This window comes from Rhinoderma darwinii, chromosome 9 (genome assembly GCF_050947455.1).
Source record: "Rhinoderma darwinii isolate aRhiDar2 chromosome 9, aRhiDar2.hap1, whole genome shotgun sequence".
Lineage (NCBI taxonomy): Eukaryota > Metazoa > Chordata > Amphibia > Anura > Rhinodermatidae > Rhinoderma > Rhinoderma darwinii.
The window spans coordinates 41,886,355-41,906,550 of record NC_134695.1 but is presented as its reverse complement, the minus strand read 5'-3'; the positions used below and the strand labels follow the sequence as shown (position 1 = coordinate 41,906,550).

The following is a 20,196-nucleotide window of genomic DNA, read 5'->3' as shown; positions in this document are numbered from 1 at the left end:
GTAGCCTAAGTGGGACAAAAAAAACAAACCTAAAGAATAAAATTCATCCTTTTTATTTTTTTTTTAACGGCCATGAAAACGGATGACAAATGGCAGTTGAAAACTGTCAGACGGCCGGAAAAAAAACTAACAGTTGATCCGTTGTTAACTGTCTTTTTTTTTTTTTTTCACGTCGTGTAGCCTTATAGCCCTCTTTACTCTCCCCTCACAGCGATGCAGGGTGACTGAGAGAGAAGACTAATTGTTACAGAGCTGTAGTTGTGTGTGTGTGTGTGTGTGTGTGTGTGTGTGTGTGTGTGTGTGTGTGTGTGTGTTAGATAAATATATATAAAAAATTCAATGCTGTTAAATCTACTTACATTAGTGAGGTTCTCAGCGCACATTTTGATCAGTGTGTGTATATACACACACACACCCACACACCCACACACACACACACCCACACACACACACACACACACACACACACACCCACACACACACTATAGATAAATATATATATATAATCACATTTTTTTGTGATTTGTCTGCTCATTATAAAAATTTAAAACATGGAATTAATTAAACTAATCTGGAAAATGAAAGCCTCATAAGTCTTGTAAAAATAGTTGTGGCATTCAAACCGGTTGCAAAGATATTATCATTTAAAGAAGTTCATATCAGAAATGGAACACTTGACCTGGACACAGGGGCATCAATGACTCTTGGTCATGAAAGTAAAATAAATAGTGTTAGTTATTGCAAGTTCTGACATCCTAGTTACAAATTGATTATTGGGATAACCCCGTTTAAGTATAAATTAAATAGAGTCCATTTTTAGTGAAAACAGTGTCGGGAGGGATTCTCACTAATGTATCTGTGATTGACATCACTGATCCTGCGGACAGCTGCCCACTGCCTGCCACCGTGATTGACTGTCACTGCCAACATACCATAAACCTGTGTTATCTATGTACGTGCAAATTGTAACGTGCTGCTCCAGCTTCACATGTGTTCCACTCACACACTTTTTTTTTTTTTCTCTTTTTTTTGTCTCTTTCTCTCTTGTTCTACCTCTTCTTTTTTTTTTTTTCTCTTTCTCGCTCTTCCTTATTCTCGGTTTTTCGCTCTCTCTTTAGGAGTACAAACTGCTTTTTGAAGGCGCAGGAAACAATCCTGGAGATAAAACACTGGAAGACAGATTCTTTGAACACGAGGTAACAATATGTTGAGGACAGCCATGTCTATGTAGCCTGCCCTTCAGCTCGCACAGCTGGAAACAAGCAGCACTATGTCTAGTAAGGTAGACCCATTAAGATTTGGCAAAGCTGCTGTAGAACTTCTCAGGTTCCTCATTGGCTGCGAAGGGAAAATGATGAGATCCAGATGAACATTTTTATCCTGGCTATTTCTGTTTTACTCTTGGCCTCCAGTTTTAGTCTTTTTACAGATGCTTTTGTATTATGAAAACTCATTTTTGTTGACGTCGCCCTACTTTGTCATGGTATAATAGGATCCATCTGCTGCTTTGCTGAGATTTGTATTTTTTTTTTTACTCAAGTATCAAATGACTGTTCTGACTTAAGCACCTGCATCACATCGAGATGAGGAACGCGCATAATGTTGGCAACCATTTCGGTACTCGAGGGGTATATGTGCTCATTATGGCTTTTTTTTCATGTAATCTGTATATTGCCGCAAGGCCTGGGAATGGCTGACACCTTTTTACAGTGGGGTTTAATCACCAGAATGATGTAAGGCAGGCTCACATGGGTTTCTGCTTTATTTACCAGGGAACGGTTCTGATGTAAAACTGATTACTACGTAAAGAATCCTATACGTCTAATGAAGATTACGTTAAATTGATCGCTGCCTTAAAGGGGCCATAGAGTTTTTGAATTATCAGACGATCATAATGTTCAATTCTTAGATCTGAGAATACAGACTAAATATCCTCCTAGTACATCAGTCAAGTACGTTGTGTTGGTGTCGAGGGTTGTTTTGTCACATGACTCATCTATAAAATGCCCTAACAAAGAGATGTTAGTGGAGGCCAATCCCATTGGCCATTCAGAAGCGCTGAGATTCACTTCAAATGATTTTCTGGTTTCAGCAAATAAAGCTTCTTCCACGAATGCTAAAAAGTTTATACAATTTTCTGTACAGTTTGTGTATCTATTAATTGCCGTTTTCAAGATCTCTGCTTGCTGTCATTGAGTGGATACCTTTACTGTTTACATCAGGAGGTTGAAAACCTATCCGTGGTCAGAATGAGCGTAAAGAGCGTACACTGAATGGGAGATTTACGTAAAGAGCCCAGGACACGCAAATCAGTTTTTATAACTTCCGTTTACTTGTGACTACCACTCCATTCAGTCAGTGGCTGGATGCGGCCTCCTCGCACACAGATATGCAATACATTTCTAAGATGGAAAACCCCTTTAATTAAGATGGCGGCTCATGAATAGACATTGGCGCTGCTGCCAATGTCAAGCCTCCTAATTTAGCAGCTTTCTTTATATGCGAACAGCCGACTGGTCTCCCATGTGATATCACACTCACTGCTGAACAAGAATGAATGTGATTGGGCAAAGCCCTCAGTAATGCCTCATACCTAGACTCATTCAAAGACTAGCAAACCTTTTAGACTCATTCACTACGTAAGTAAAACTTCTTGAAGACGATTCAATGAGTCCCTCAAAAAGTAAGATGTCGTATACAGTAACTGATCGCTCCATTGGAATGTTCATTATAGCTCGGAAAACGGTGACCAACGCAACACAGACTACTTATTACATGTAATATAAGGATATTTAGTTTGTCTTACAAGATGCAGGAAACTAATATTTTTTTTTCTGACCGTTGGAACGATGTGCACCATTATATATCCGTGTTTGGAACCGGATGGTACCTAAAAATGAATCCTCTACCCATGTTATGTTATAAAGTCTCGGCTGCCATCTGGGGGACATAGTACCTAGCTAGTACACGCTAGCCCGCGGTCATGTTGCGGCTGGGTTTTGTCCTTCTCTGAATACTCCCATTATGTGCAGATGCTTGGTTGGCTGTAACTATTTCTCAGTCATTGCTTTTAACACACAAGATGTTGGCTGCAGTTAGTTCCAGAATTTTCTTTATAATCCCAGAGGGAGGGAGACCAGTGCTGTACTGGTGCCATTTTGTCATCCAGATGGCAGGGGTCCTGGATTTTAGACTGTTTCTATTCTGACCATTCTAGAAGAAAGGTCATTCGTGTATTTAGTTTAATGTGAAAATCACCTTTACTTCAAGGCTACAGAAACCTTTGAACACTGTTTTATTTATAGAAAAAAAATGTATTCTGTGATTTTAGGCAAATTTTTAATAGGTTTTTATTTAAAAGAAAAAAAAAAAATTGTTTTTTTGAGATACAGCTTTGATGTATCCTTTTACACATAAGCTGTATCTTACCGTCAAAGCCAAATCAGTCAGGTCAGCAGGACTGACGGCTTGGCTAAAAGCTGGTCCTGCTTGTCTCTGACGTAGGACGCAGGATCCACCCGTTATCGATCACATCTAAGTTCATGAGACCCGTATGATTTGACTGTGATGGCAAGATACAGCTTCTATGTATACAGGATACATAAAGGCTGTATCTCAAATTAAATTTTTGTTTTTAATAAAAAAAACATGCTTAAAATCATATGATACATTGTTTTGTTAAAAAAAAATTTAGTTCAAAGTCTTGCATATCCTTTAAGGAGTACTTGATGTTACAAAGTATCGCTACTACGCGTCTTGTACTTCCGGAATTATTCCAACTTTATGCTAAAGAATCACTTCACGTTAAAGGGAGTCGGTCACCGGAAAGACCCCTTTTTAAGATTGATGATCTTTCTAATTCACACAATCAACTAAATCCACTGAACAGCTCATTAAAGCATGCAAATGAAGGTGCCCCATGGCACGATTGGCCGAGAGGCATGATGTGGTTGCAGCCGTGGCTCTGTTTAACACTAAAGTGCCGTGGCCCGAACGTCCTTCACCAATTGGGCCTTCATTTGCATGAAGCAGGCACTTTGAAACTGCACAGTCAGTGAGTGTTTGGGGCGACATTCATATGGAATGGTACCATCCATGTTTACATCCAGAGGCTGAAAACTCCTACTCCTAATAGATCTCACAGCTGAGGGTCTGCTACTATTGTATCTAGTCAATCCACTAATCTAAAGAGTCTCAACTCCAGACTGATGCATTTAAAGGGGTTGTCTGGGACTATAACGTTGATGGTCTATCCTTAGGATAGACCAACAGTATTTGCTTGGTGGGAGTCCAACCCTTCGGACAGTCACTGATCAGCACAATGAAGGTACAGCAGCGCTCCTTCCACGGCCCCTTCATTGTTCACAAAGGCGCAATAACACGTCCGCACGAGCGTCTGTGTAAACAAGGAAGGATAGGCTATCAATGTTATAATCCCTTTAACCTACTAACTACTCAGTGAGGGATTATAGGTCAGTACTGCTTTTCAGCCACTGGATGTTAACAAGAATTTACCTAATAAATGACAACAAGCAGAGAACTTAAAAATGACATGGATTTGAATTACAAATTATATTAGAAAGTTGCGTAACTACTTATACAGCAGTTATGCGTTATTTAGATCGTACAGAGAAATCCATATAATCCAGAATTGTTTTTTTGGGTACACTGTTTGACTGTTCCAGGCTTGTCTAGCAGTACATCCCTAGAACCTAGAACTTTAGAGCAGTGCATGAATTAGCATGAAATCATATACGTAATGTCGTTGTTTCTTACATGGTTGGCATAGACTATTAATAATAGCTATGACTGAGCTAGCACTGACGACTGGCAACTTTCCCAATAACGCACGGAGAATGTTTATGGAGAGGTCGCGGAGATAGTTTCCGGCTAAGCGTTCAGCAATATGGCTGGTTGTACTCGGTCTGTCCCACATGACTTCTTGTTAAAGTAAAACTCTGGGAAAATGAATTATAATTAATAAAATGAAGCCACTAGTGGCATTCAACATACAATGTTCTTATTTCTTAGTCCCCTAAATGGAAGTTTCTAAGGTAGTCTGTATACTATAAGTCTATAGCCCCACAGTTAGGAACAACTACTGCAGCATACAGCAGCAATCGCCAAAACGATCCCTACCTTCCCTTTTTGAGATCGGTCAGTACTCTGCAGGTATTGGCTGAAGCTGCACCACGCAGATGTCATTTGACAGTTTCCAGGTGACAGCAGTTTGGGTAATTTATCGTAATGAAGGAATATAATACAGGGATTCTACATTTGCTGATTTTATATCCATTTAGAGCTGTTTTAAAACCTACAATGGAGAAATAAACTGTGAGAGAATGGTTGATCTTCTCACGGCACACCTCATGCTCACAGATTCTAGCCAGAATGAACTGCTTTTAATGCTTACATTTACCTATCTGGTTCCTTGTTACATATACAGTAAAACATCCCAGCCCATCTATAAAGCGCGGTATTTGACAATCTCTTCACATCGAGCAATAAACGGTTAATTTAATATACAGACTAGAGAGCCGCTTCGTGAAGTTGGTCCAGTGCCAATAATAGTGTACACCGTAGAATAACACTATTAAGCCAAAGGGCAAGTTGGCTTGCCAAGATTTTAGTGGCTTTGAAACTGGTTTTTGCCAGTACGTCGATATTGTGTCTTTCCATTTAATTAAAAAGCTGAAAGAGTTCAATATTTGTGCATAAAACATTTACAGGTTGATAAGGTCTTTGGAGCTTGTGCCAAATTTAAGTGAAATTCAACTACAGCTTTATGGGATCAAAAACAAGAAAGTCATGCATGTTTTGTATCAACCCTAGAGAGCTGTTTTAGGGAATAGGTTTTAAAGGAACAGTAACGGAACAATGATTGGCTATGAGGGAGCTGGTTACCTAGACAGACCCAACTATTTTGGATACCTTATCCAAATCCTAATAATTCGCTCCCCCCAAAAAAAAATTAGAGCATACCTAAATTTATTAAACAGGATTCTGAAATGCCCATCAGGAGGAAAAATAAAGCTTACCACTCAAAGGGGTTATCCGGATTTTTAAAATTGATGTCCTATCTTATCTTGGATATATTCGATCCTGGGGGTCTGACTCTGGGCACCCTCGCCGATCAGCTGTTTGAAGGGGCCATGACGCTTATATGAGCGCTGCCACCTCTTTATTGTTTACATGGTTCTCCTTTGTACTTGCATTCGCCGTTACGTTTGTAGCGGCTGTACAAGATATTGCTCCACTATCAAATTAAAGTGAATGGGACAGCGGTGCAATACCTTCCACAGCTGCTACAAATGTAACGGCGGGTGCAAACTACGAACGAGAAGGAGTAAACAATGAAGAGGCTGCGGTGCTTGTAAGACCGCTGCGGCCCCTTCAAATAGCTGATCTGCAGGGGTTCCGAGAGTCAGACCCCCACCGATCTAATATTGATGGCCTATCTTAAGGATAGGCCATCAATTTTAAAAACCTAGGTAACCCTTTCTAAGCCCCTCCCTGCATGACTCGCTCCTCTGTCCTTCTTAGGACCTGGCCATAGTGAGCTTCACATATAGCGTTCTTAGGAAAAATTTTATTTATTTATTTATTTTTTGTGCCTTTTTCCTAGTATTTTTTTCTGCCGCATTTTTTCCCCCATTTTATTGATGGCCGTCTACTGTGACCTCCACCGACTGCATCTATCCTAAGCATAGACCATCACATTTTTTTTTAATGGAAATTTCTTTTAATCTTTTTGTCACCAGACCAGAGGGAGGGGGGACATAAGACAAAACAAAAATTGAAATTATAGTGGAAAGTTTTATTGTTTTTCTATATTCTATAAGTTTTTATTTTTAAAGCCCCAAAACATGGACAACACTTTTTTTTTAGGCAAAACTGCTCAAATGTTTTGGGGTTTTTTCTGCCTCCCTCTCGATTTCAATGGGAGGTCAGAGGCGGAAACCGCGTAAAGAAAGGGCATGATGCTTTTATTTTTCCACGAACGGCCAAAAGCCGCCTGGGGGGAAAAAAAAAAGCCTCTGCCTCCTATTGAAATCAATTTGGGGTTTTTGAGGTGCTGATTCCAACGTGGTTCCCACATCAAAATCTGAGCCACAACACTGTGAACTACCCCTTAATGTATTCTAGATGTATCTGAGCAGAACTGTTCCTCAAGGTAATTCATCAAAAATTCTTCCTCCTGACTGTTCTTCTTTTTCATTCACAGGTGAAATTGAATAAATTGGCCTTTCTGAACCAGTTCCACTTTGGTGTATTTTATGCCTTTGTGAAGCTAAAGGAGCAGGAATGCCGGAACATTGTGTGGATTGCAGAGTGCATCGCCCAGAGACACCGAGCCAAGATCGATAACTACATTCCCATCTTCTAAAGACATTCCCAGCTTACCTTTTTCTCCCACTTGTCCCACTGCAGACACTTCCTCTGCCTTATTGTCTGATCCAGTTTAGAGGGAGGGTGTGACATCAAATTTAAAAATCCAGCAAAGTTTATTTAACTGATCAGAAGCTGGATTTGCTCGGTGTATGGCAGATTATTACTGGTAGGTTTTCTTTAATTCCTGACCGGCCAGCAAGGCCTGCCTTCCCTCCGGCTGTGACAGAGTTAAAGATCAGTGTAACCCTTCCAAATCCTCTTTATGAATATCTGTAGATGTGAGTGTATGTTCCAAGACGTTACGGGTGCTGTATCGACTTCTTTTATCAGACTTTTCATTGTCATTCGCCATTTGCCTTGGTGTGTTGTGATTCTTACGTTTATTTCCTTCTCTGCTCCGTCTGTCTTCACTTCACTTACTGATAAGGCTCCGCAGTGGAGTGATGGGAGCTGAGCTAGAAGTAGACACTGAATCTCAAGCATGTCAGGGTATGACATAATAACGTTCTAAAGACTCTTGAAGGGTGTGAACTGGTCACAGGGCTGATCTTAGACGTGACACAGCATGTTTATTGTAGTCCTTTTAGAATAGGACTATATGTGTAGTATTGTATTATGTTGTACCTCTATCACTGTATCATAATAGATGTTTACACTAATAAAAATGTCACTCTCCACCAGCTGTAAAAAAAAATCTGTGACCGCTAAAACGTAAATTTTTTTACAATTTTTTTAATTTTTTTTTTTACATTTATTATTTTTTGCTGCTGATAAAGCAAAGAGGTGCACAAAAGCGTGTGATTATACATGTTCAGTCATTTTTGCTCATAATTAGTCATTCTTGCTGTGTGTAGATTCTCCAAAATCCATTTTTTTACTTTGAAGGCAATGTACACGTTCAAAACCAGTTATTGTTTATGGTTCCAATGCATCCAAAATGAACAATGAAGCCACTTTACAGATAGTCTTAATTAGAAATCTATCATTTTGGATCTACAGGACCTATGCAAACTTTTGTGTCACCATGGTAACAGACTACAATCCAATTCTGTGTAGTTGGATTCTACAGCCATACTCACTTCCATTTCTTCCCCTAATTCTCACTAATACACATTTGGTGGGTTAGTCAGAAGTAGGGGACAGATGGAAAGGAACATGAGTGCAGGATCAGACTAGAAAGGCTTTCTTTTGCAGGTAACTACAATAGGTTTGCATAGCTGTAGACGTAAAACAGTTGGACAAGTTTAATCGTTCGTAAAGTTGCTTTATTTTATACTTTTGAGACGCATTGGAGGTGAAGATGCACATTCCCATTATATAGGTTCTCTGGTATTTCCTCTGTACTGCCAAAGTAAATAATTTGTCTTTCATGAAGATCCTTAATAGGTTTGAGCATAGGGAATAGAGCTAGGGATGCCACCTTTAATACCAAAAATAATGACCAGGGTATACAGGTAAAGGGAGGTGAGGCTTCAAACTGTGTGCCATGTCACCTGACACCTGCACCCCTTCTCTGCCCACACATAAATGACTTTGTAACTCACTCCAGTCCTATTGTCCGTGTCCTTAGTCTGCACTTAGCTTCTTGTTTTCTTCAAGCCGGTCCACTCCTTTTCTTGCTCTCCATTCTAACCTCACGCCAACTCTTGCTGTTTAAGGGTCCGGTCTCACGCACCTTCGCCTTTCACTACTCATTGGTCCTACTTCCCACCATCGTCGCTGCCCTTATATATTTGCCCACCTAATAAGTATATTTAATAATTTCTACATTTGTCGCCAGTTGTGCTATTGGCACTGGCCAACAAGATAATAAAGAGGACCTGTCGCCTCTCCTGACATGTCTGTTTTTAGTAAATAATTGTATTCCCCACAAATAGCAATTCTGGTGCATCTTTTCCTAGAACAAAATATTGTGCCGTTCCTCTGCTATTTATTCTAGAAATGTATCAATAAATTGACAACTGGGTGTTAGCAGTTGGGGGGGGGGGGGGGTGGTGTGTCCCTACATAGACTGACACTGTCCAATCGGTGCTGAGGGACTGTGTAGGGACACGCTCCCAACTGGTAACACCCAGTTCTCAATGTATTCATAATTCCCCAAAAAAAAACTGGTTCCAGAATCGTTATTTCATAGAAAATACAAGTATTTACTAAAATAGACCTGTCAGGAGAGGTGACGGGGTCTCCTCCATTACCAGCTGGGCCAGTGCAATCCTGTGCAGGTAGCAAAGCTAAATAGAGTGGAAAATCGGACGTTCCCCTCTATTCCTTATGAAGGTGTGGATGTAAAGAAGGAGACTGGTTTATTTGAGGAGAACAACTAGGCAAATGTGAAATAATAAAGAATCTATACTCTCCAAACAATTCGTGATTGATGCATCTATTCTGTGCTTGTGAGGCTGTGTACTCCTGTTCACACCTCTTTTCATGGGGCTTGGTGATATGCGGGTTAACTAAACCCGAGAACCACTGGAGGACATAATGGACCCGCCATTTCAAATAGTGGGCATAAACAACACTTCAATGGAGCTTCATATCAATCACTTCATTGTCCTGTATATTGGCTATGATTGTACTTTTTAGTTGATGTCGAAGACTTTTTGTGAGATCTGCTTTTAAAAGCCTTAACCTATAAAGTTGGCAAAGAATCCAAGTAGAACATTCCTGTTTTATACGCAGGTAGAGTCATAAAATATTAAACTATTACCATAGCCAATGGCGCAGGCTTTATTGAGCGCTGGCTCCATCCAGTTTCTACTTTTTAATGCCCATCTGGGCTTGTTTTTTTTACAAAGTAAAGCCCTTACCTTGAACTCTATTGTGCAGCCTAGCCATGATCTCGCAGTTCATTTGGCCTTTCACCAACTCTCATGCTGGACACCTCAAGAGTGACATTTTTAGTCTCCCAATGTTTCAGTGTTAAGGAGTAGATCTTTCCAAGAATCCATTGTCTGATTTCCTCTTACTGTGCAATGAATGTCTTTTACAATTCCCTTTGTTTCAGTGAATGGATGATCTGTAACATGACATCAATATATAAATAAATATATATCTATATGTATATGGAAATAAAGTGTTTATTGTGGAGTTTACCTGTGGTGCTGAATGTCATTTAAAGCTGCCTGCTGTGGTTTATATAGCTTTGTTCTCTTCTATTCACCTATTAATCTGTTTTCGTCTTTTGTTTTTTTAGAAAAATCTGATGAATATCTGATAGCTGGCTAAGTGGGGAATGGTATAGCATGACAAGTTATATATCCCCCCAAAAAATTGAGGGTGGTCCTCTCAAAGTACACAGAAAAAGACCCAAATCATGTATTTTTATCGTGTTGAATGACAACAACTCTGGTAGTAGAGCATGTAAGTTGTTCGCAACAGGTTATGGTGTAGGAGAAGTGTAGGTATTGAGGGTTTTGATAGCACTAGTACTTAAGATCATATCAGCAGATCTCACTGAATAAGGCCTAGACTAGGACTAATAAAACAGCCTTGGTACTGTACACAAGTCGCTCCAGCCTGCACACATAACCATAGGTGGCCCCCTCTCTTTCTCAGTCACCATGCTGATCCCTCCCTTTCCCAGTTCAAGATGGCTACATTACTTTTGGTCCCCAGCATTGGACCCTTCTAGTTCTTGGTACACGGCACCCCTCTAAATCTTGTTGCGCAGCATGTTCTGCTCTCGGTCCCCAGCAGGGCGGTACTCTCATTCCTGGTCCCTAGCATGGCTCCCCTCTCATTCCTAGTCCCCAGCATGGCTCCCCTATCATTCCTGGTATCCAGCATTGCGCCTCCCATTCCTGGTCCCCAGGATGTCTCCCCTCTCATTCCTAGTCCTCAGCATGTCTCCCCTCTCATTCTTGGACCCCAGAATTCCTCTTTTCCCTCTTATTCCTAGTCCCAGCATAGTTCCCCCTCTCATTCCTAGTCCCCAGCATTGCTCTACTCTCCATATCACATGGCTCCACTCTCCCTCGCTGCTATCCTTGACACCTCATTGGCAGTCTGCAGGCTTTTTTGCTCCGTAATGAGACAGACTTCAGTGCATCATGACACGTGCTACACCCTTCCCTTCTCTGACCACCTCCTTCCGTGGTATTGGAAATGCTCCTACTCCTGTTCTCTCTGCTCCAATGATGGGGTGCGATGCTGGCAGCTTCTCTCGACTTATGTGCCACGCAAATATCCTGCTCTTTTCAGTCTGGTGATGCAGTGCGGACCCGCGTCCAGATGAGTCACAGCACATGTAAATCAAATTTGTGGTATTTTTAAAGGGGTTCTCACTGAATAATTTGCGGGGGGGGGGGGGATGGTCTTTGGACAGAGTAGGGGGTGGTCTGCTTCAAAAGGGGCAGCTGCCATAGACTATAATGATTTGGAAAATCAGTCAGAGAAATATTCAGTCTGGATGTTGGGGAGGTCTTCTCAAAGGCTTGGTCATCTGGGTAGGTGTACACTATAATATATGTATGTAAATATCTATTGGAAGCAGGAAAAACGGGCTTGTGTGAGGATCTGAGTAACTTGGACAAGGGCTAGATTGTGATGGCTAATCTTATGGGTAGTTACTAAAATGCAATGTTTAGTACCAAACCAACGTGGTCCAAGGAAGGACAACAGGTAAACCGATGATCGGGTCTTGGGCAGCCAGGGCCCTTTAATGAATGTGAGGAGCGAAGGCTATCCCACCTGGTTCGATACAACAGAAGAGCTCCTGTAGCACAAATTGCTGAAAAACTTAATGCTGGCTGTGATCTTAAGCTGTCAGAACACACAGTGCATCGTAGCTTACTGTGTTTGGGGCTGCATACCCGCACATTAGAGTACCCATGACCCCTGTCCACCACCAAAGCATCTACAATGGAAGAGTGAGCATCAGAACTAGACCATGAAGCAGTGGAAGATGGTGGGCTGGTCTGACAAATTACATTTTCTTTTATATTGTTTGGACGGCACCAGGATGCACTATGGGTAAGAAGGCAAGCAGGCGGAGGCAGTGTGATGCTCTGGGCAATGTTATGCAGGGAATTCTTGGGTCCTGGCATTCATGTGGATGTTACTTTGACACTTGCCACCTACCTAAACATTGTTGCAGACCAATTACACCCCTTCCTGGCAACCTTATTCCCTAATGGCAGTGCCCTCCTTCAGCAGGATAATGATAATGCCCCTGCCACATGGCGAAAAATGTTTAGGTATGGTTTGAGGACCATGGCAAAGAGTTCAAGGTATTGACTTGGCCCTTCAAATTCCCCAGATCTCAATCCGATCGAGCATTCTGTGGGATGTGCTGCAAAAACAAGTCCGATCCATAAAGGCCCCACATTGCAATTTAAAGGATCTGCTGCTAATGTCTTTGTACCCGATACCACAGGACACCTTCAGAGGTCTTGTGGAGTCCATGCTTCGACAGGTCCAAGCTATTTTGGTGACACGAGGGGGACCAACACAATATTAGGCATACTTGAATATACAGAGATAAAAATGCATTCTACTAGATAATCTATTGGTAATGACCTATTATAATAAACCATCACACTTGTCATGTTTGCATCTTATGACTGATTTGTGATTTTAAAAAACAAGGAGTACGGACATTCTTTAGGGTATACTTTATAAACAATTCACGCAACTTAATAACTTTCAACTAAATATTTGTTTTTTGAGTACAAATATAATAAAAATATAGTTACCTGGTATACAGGTTTAGATACAATAGTAATTTTTAAGAAACTGACCCAGCTAGGTCAGTTTTTTTTTTTTACTTTTTAGTTGTACTGCAGTGTACCCCCATTAATAATTCTATTTGAGTGCCCCAGGTTAATTGTGCCATCAGAATGCCCTTATCAACTGTGCCATCACAGGGGCCATAATAACTGTGGTGGCCACAAGACCTCCAATAACTCGAAAGGCAAATGATCTGCAGAAAAAAAATAATACCTTGAGGAATGACCGGTTGTGGAAGCATCAGAGCAGCGAAAGTGAATGTCACTAATGAGCGCTGTGCATTATTTCAACTCTGTGGACTGAATTGTTCACAGTTTTGAACTATAAAGTAGCCCAAACCTGAATCTATTTGGCATGAGATCGACACGTTGACGATTGCTTCCTTAATAGAATAGTTTCTGGCTCATGGCATAAAATACAGAACTGTTACCATGACCTTGGTATTATAGAGAACTTTGCAGGACAATAGTCTATTCTGAACTGGTTGGACGTATGTATTTTTTTCAGTTTGACATACTGTTCCTATAAGGCCTTGCTCACACAGTGCAGATTTTGCATGGGTTTTCTTTAAGCCAAAACCAAAATTTAATTCAGGAAAAAAGTAGACTTTAAGGCTTTTCTTTTTTATATATTTCTCCTGTTTTAGGTTCTGTTCCTGTTTTTGGCTTTAAAAATACATGCAAAATCTGCACTGTGGGGAACAAGCCCTGAATGGGATCCCCCTGAGACCAAACAAACTTTTCTCTCTGAAACCTCAAATCAGACCGTGTTAAAGTGTAGCTAAATGTTTGACAAACTTCTGACATGTCATAGTTTGGATTGGTGGGGGTCCGAGCACTGAGACCCCCACCAATCGCTAGAACGAAGCGGCAGAAGCGCTCGTGTGAGCGCTTAGCCGCTTCGTGTCTGTTTGGCTATTTACGAAAATGAATGTATCTGTGTACGGACTCAATAGAAAGTCTATGACCACGTACACCGATACATCGGCTTTCCGGAAAAAGCCGAACAAACCCGAAGCAGCTGAGCGCTCACACGAGCGCTTCAGCTGCTTTGTTCTAGCGATCGGTGGGGGTCTCAGTGCTCTGACCGCCACCAATCCAAACTTCTGACATGTGACTGACATATCAGAAGTTTGTCAAATGTTTAGCTACACTTTAAGGATTTTTTGTGTAGTCCTGTATTCATTTAGTGTTTGTTGGCATACATTTATTAAGACTGGCGTATCCTACTCCAGTCTAAGTAAAGGACATAGTTGAAAGGGGTTTAAGCCAAATTCATTCAAAGGTACACACCTCCTAATAAATTTATCACATTTCGAACTGTCTGACAGTCTGAAAATAAAATGTAAATTTGCACTATTTTCATTTATTTAATTTTTTTTTACCTTTTTGGCACAAACTGCATAATAGTTGTGGGCGAATGTATCTATACAATGAATAATGCCTGCCATCAGCTTGATGAGCATTTTTTTTTATCACTGTCTTAAACATTTATGTAGCAATGTAAAAGTAGAAAATTTTAATTTTTCAGTTATATTCCAGAAAGACACATCAGAAGTTTTGATCGTTGGTGGGTCAGGGTGCTGAGACCCCCAACATCGCTGAAAGGAGGTGCAGAATCGCTCAGCTGAGTCCTTTGCACCTTTGACTGTGATCGGCTCCTCCTTAGCCTGAATTCGAGCACACATAGAACGTCTATAAACCCGTCTTCAGCCCAATAAGGAGCACCAATCACAGCTGAAGGTGCAAAAACTTCTGATATGTTGTCATGACCTATCAAAAGTTTTCTGAAAGTTACTCTTTAATCTGTTTCAACTAAATTTCTAAATCTGCTGCAAGCCACACTGAGGCTTGATGGTTCACACTGTAGCATGCGAGTCCTGGGTTCGTATCTGACCGTTTCCTTATGTTTTATTTTGGGGGTTTTCCACATTCCCCAAAAATTCATAAATACATTTTCCGACCCCTAAAAATAAAATGTAACCAGTTCTATATTACTTACATAATTATTTTATATAACTTTTATACCAGGGTGATTCCCAGTGGCTCTGCGTTAACATCTCACACAATGATGCTTTGTCCACTGCTACGTGACCGCGGCAGACAACCCTTGACTGCAACAGAAACGTCACTATTATCTACGCAACGTGCCAATGGATAAAAAGACTCGGCACCCGATTTGAAATATTAAGTATATTTAAAAAAATCCGTACTATTTTAAGAGTCTGAAAACCTCCTTAATTGACTTTCTTGTGTATGAGGTTGACTAGATGGTACCACTGGTGGCAGCCACTGATGGGAGTGATTCTGTGAATTCTGAATCTGTGCACAGCGTCACTGTGCTAGATAACAACGAGAACTCCGGTATTAAGGTTGAGAAGCCATAGTCCTCTAGGGAATTTCAGTGTAATTTCCTGATGTTTAATATATGGACGGAATTTTGTATTCGTCTATGTTGTTCTATACCATAAGGATGTGTGAGGATTTATGAGGATTGAAGGAGATTTGTATTTGTACAGCTGTGGTAAAATGAAGGTTAGGGCAATTCTTGAAGTTTTTTTTCTTTTAGAAACAAGTGTAATGTACCAGCTTGAGATCACAGTTCAGCCTGCCTTGTTTCCACAAATAAAAGATTTATAACTTGTGGTTTTCCTGAACCGGGTAATGAAGACTTGAGGGGCCACATGGTCACTGAACGCGTTCTCAGGAAGAAAGATTAACTTCCCAGGAAATACTTTTCCCCAAAGAAGTCAGCATAATCTGTAAGAAAATCTGTCTGCTAAGAATGGCTGGTCTGTGAAGCCGTCTGCTAGCGTCTGAGGGAGTTTAATAAGACTTAGTCACAATTTATTGCAAGATGTTACATATTCTGTATATTTTTTTGTAGAAGGTGTAATCGCAACTCTAAGAAAATCCATTAATTGTTACTTGGCGGGCATATAGAACGTTATAGAACTGTGATATAGTATTACGAATACATTACTATAGAGAGGAAGAGAAAAGCATCTCCACTCCAATGTTTGGTAGATATATATAATTACCGCGTGATTGACCGCTCGTATCCAAAGTCCTGCCGCATATTACTGTGCTGGGGGAACACTGCATTATAAAACAACATATTCACGCAATAATTAAATATATATATATATATATATGTTATGATGATGTACTGCACGCTGTGGGCTGGGATCTCCCTGCTGTATACACCCCAGCAGCAAGGTGTCACAAAGCTAATTGGATGAGGCATTTCCCCTCCCGCCATGAACAGGCATGGACATCTCTCTTGGCTACCAGACAAACAATTTTTTTTATTTTTTTTTTGCATCTCCTGAGTTCAGTTGCCTAGCAACCGCTTAACTTCCTGTCTTGGTGACCACACTAAAGTGCTCTACAATACACAACCTGCTTTTATGACAATAGTCTGTTGTAGGTCCCACCCAGAGTGCTCTGTGTCATGTCGATTAGAGATACTGCTCGCCTACTACAGTCCCATTCATCCACTTTAGTAGGACAGCTGAAGCAGCTTACTGCACCCTTCTGAACTCACATGTGGCTTGTTGCGTGGTGGGAATTTTCTCTGTACTTGGGGTATATTCACACGCAGTGACCAAAAACGTCTGAAAATACATCTGATTTTCAGATGTTTTTTTAAAAACTCACATTTTTTGCTGTGTTTTTTTACGGCCGTTTTTGGAGTTGTTTTTCAATGGAGTCAATGAAAAACGTCCCAAGAAGTGTCCTGCGCTTCTTTTGACGAGCTGTCATTTTAAGCGCCGTATTTTGACAGCGACGCGTAAAATAAAGGCTCGTGGGAACAGAACATCGTAATTCCCTTTGCAAGCAATGGGCATATGTTTGTAGGCGTATTAGGGGTGTTTTTTCAGGCGTAATTAGAGTTGTAAAACGCCCGAATTACGCCTGAAAACAGTGCCTGTGAACATACCCTAATGCTTTAGATCAAGTAGATCTCTCATATGACAGGTGCCATTGTAGTTCTACATGATGGCTATGATACACATTACTACTGTAACCTATAGATATAATTTACCTCTTGCTGACCTAGTTTTCTTAGGGACATTTTTGTTTCACTTTATTCTGTACAGGAATATATTGAATATGCTGTAGATTAGGGGTAGGCAACCTTTATATATATATATATATATATATATATATATCTCAAAGATGAAGTACTCCGTGTGCCATGCAAAGTCATATAACCCACACATTGTGTCATAAAACAATTAATCAGTTAAAGAGGCTGTCACCAGATTATAAGTGCCCTATCTCCTACATAATCTTTCTTAATAGACAACTGGGCGGTGTACAGAGGAGTGTATGACGCTGACCAATCAGTGACCAATTAGCGTCATACACTTCTCATCATTCCAGCCCAGCTTCTTTCACTGCACACACAGCGTGATCTCGTGAGATCACACTGTGCTGTCATTCACGGCGAGATCACGCTGTGCTGTGTGAGTAAGTCCCACAGAAACTTTACCAAAGTGTCGGGAGTGTGACTAGACATCACGTCCTGGCTGGAGCTGATGTTTAGTCACTCTTAAGACACTCCGGTAAAGTTAATGTGGGAGTATGTGTCATTCACAGCGAGATTACGCTATGTGTGTAGTGAAACAAGCTGGGCTAGAACAATGAGAAGTGTATGACGTGATTGGTCAGCGTCCTACACTTCACAACGCCCAGTTTGTAAAATGTTAAACGCCCAGTTGTCTATTAAGAAACTAATTAGCATAAATCTAAAATTGCTCATAGCTTGCTCAAAATTTATCGGTTTTCAAAATAAAAACCACTGCTGTTATCTACATTACAGCGCTGATCACATTATGTAGGAGATAGGACACTTATAATCTGGTGACAGAGCCTCTTCAAGCTTACATTTCAGTGTGACCCATGTCCCTTACTTTCTTTGCGAAGATGATCCAGCTACTGAATACATGATTGGGGGTGCTGCGCACAGGTGAGAGAGCGACTACTGAACACCAGCTTAGGGGGGGGGGGGTGTGCACATAGGAGAGACCACCACTACTAAACACCAGATATGGGGGATGCACATAGGAGATACCGCAGCTACTGATACATGGAGAGAGTAGCCAACTTTTGCTAACTTTTTCTTGTACAGAGCAGTTACTGATCTCCGTCCTTGCGGCGCTGATGACCAGGAGAGAGCAGCGCTTCATTATGCGCTTGGGGGCGCTGAACCCAGGGAGAGCGGGCAGTGCCGCATTGTGTGCTCCAATTCTCTAGTCTGGTTTATCAGTTTGGAGTTGGACATGGATGGAAAATCCTAACTATTGACCAAAAGTGGGCCGAATATTTTTTTTCTCGAGATCTTGAATGTTCAAATCAATTCTCATAGCAACTCCAACCCATGGTCTGGTTTTCAAAAGTTTCAGACCCTTAAAAAATGTCAGAACCTAAAACAATAATTTCCTACTAATCTGGCATTGGGGCTTTAATGATTGCAGGAATTCTGGACCATGGGGTTCCCGTGTGAAAGGTTTTACTATACTTAAAATCTGCTTACAGCTTAAACGGGTCTATATGTTGAGTTCCGCTGATCTTTTCCTTTGATAATTCTCATTAATTCTGTATGGGACGTTTACAAATCCTCTTACTTTTTGACCGTTAACTCTGGCCAGTATTTGACCTTTAAACCCTAATCCGGGGAGTTTAGTCGGGTCATGTGTACATAATTACTCAGTGACAGGTTAATTTATACCATCAATACCGGACAGACATATTCAGTCCAATGTAAGCAGGATAGCATTGGATTTGTGATTGATTGTCAGACTTCTTTTATGGTTATCGTTTTTTTCCTGATCTGTACTGGGCTCTATTCGTGATTTCTATGCATAATAATGCATGGGAGAATAATTCCCAACCACCAGTAATTCTGCAGTATACCTGTCTGACCTGATGAAACTGGAGGGCGACTAATTGGCATTACCTTCTGGGCCCCTGTGCAGCTGCACCAATGGTATGTCCGCCCCTGGTGGTGGCAGTGGTGCTAGGAAAGTGCCTTGCTGCTTCGTCTCCTGTTTGCTCCTCTTAGCTTCCTCCTGAGGCGGCACATTATAGCCATATGCCACCATTGTCTTTCATGTATTTTCAATGTGGATCCCTATTTCTTGAGGATGCACCATTTGGCTTCTGCTAATAGTGGAGAATGTCGAAGTACAGGTAAGTCCACCATGTGGGTTATCTATAAAACACCTGATACCTTTTCAGCCTGAAAATCTTTCACGTAAACCAAAAAAATGTCCTCAAAAATACGATTATACCAAAGCAATAAAGATTAGAGCGAAACCGACCTTAAAGGCCTATATCTATGGTAACATTTCATTCTATAAATACGCCAGGAATGTTCTAATCATTATAGCCTTATTTTTTTTATTTATATAATATTATTTATATTATTTTATACCAATCTTGCAAATTAAGGCCCTTTACACAGGCCGATTATCGGGCAAACTAGCGTTCCCGATAGTTGCCATGTGTAAACAGAGCAACGATCAGCCGATGAACGGGCAAACGCTCGTTTATTGACTGATTGTATCTTTTCTGCAGCCGAAAATATTATCGTTGTCGGCAGCACATCTTCCTGTGTAAACAGAGAAACGTGCTGCCGACATGATAGAAATGTATAAGGGCGAGCGATCGTAGTAAGATAGCTATTTGTGAAAAGAGCGCCGATCCGCGAGCGGTCTCGTTGATCGGCGATGGTTTGCTCGGCCCACGTTGGGCCGTGTAAGAGGACCCTTACTAAGGTGAGCTCTATTAAGAAAATGTCAAACTCCATTCTTCTAAACAAGTGTATTAGTTGCTCTTAGAGGCTGCGTCTTATAATGGATCACTGCATTATTACTGCCGGGAGTATCACTCAGGATTTATACCTATTAGTTTCTTAATAGACAACTGGGCGTGATTTTACTTTTTACCAACTGGGCGTTGTAAAGAGAGAGGAGTGTATGACTCTGACCAATCAGTGACCAATCAGTGTCATACGCTTCTCATTGTTCCAGCCCAGCTTCTTTCACTGCACAATCACACTGTAACAATG

General features: G+C 41.0%; 1 protein-coding gene across 1 annotated transcript in view; it reads left to right on the top strand.

Moving 5' to 3' along the window:
* ATP6V0D1 (ATPase H+ transporting V0 subunit d1) overlaps positions 1-8,331 on the top strand; it is a 76,189-nt gene extending 67,858 nt beyond the window's left edge. The window contains exons 7-8 of the mRNA XM_075837541.1: positions 1,119-1,196; positions 7,226-8,331. Of these exons, the coding sequence (XP_075693656.1) occupies positions 1,119-1,196; positions 7,226-7,387 (240 nt within the window). The 3' untranslated portion in view covers positions 7,388-8,331. The remainder of the gene's footprint in view (positions 1-1,118; positions 1,197-7,225) is intronic.
* The last annotated feature ends 11,865 nt before the right edge of the window (positions 8,332-20,196 follow it).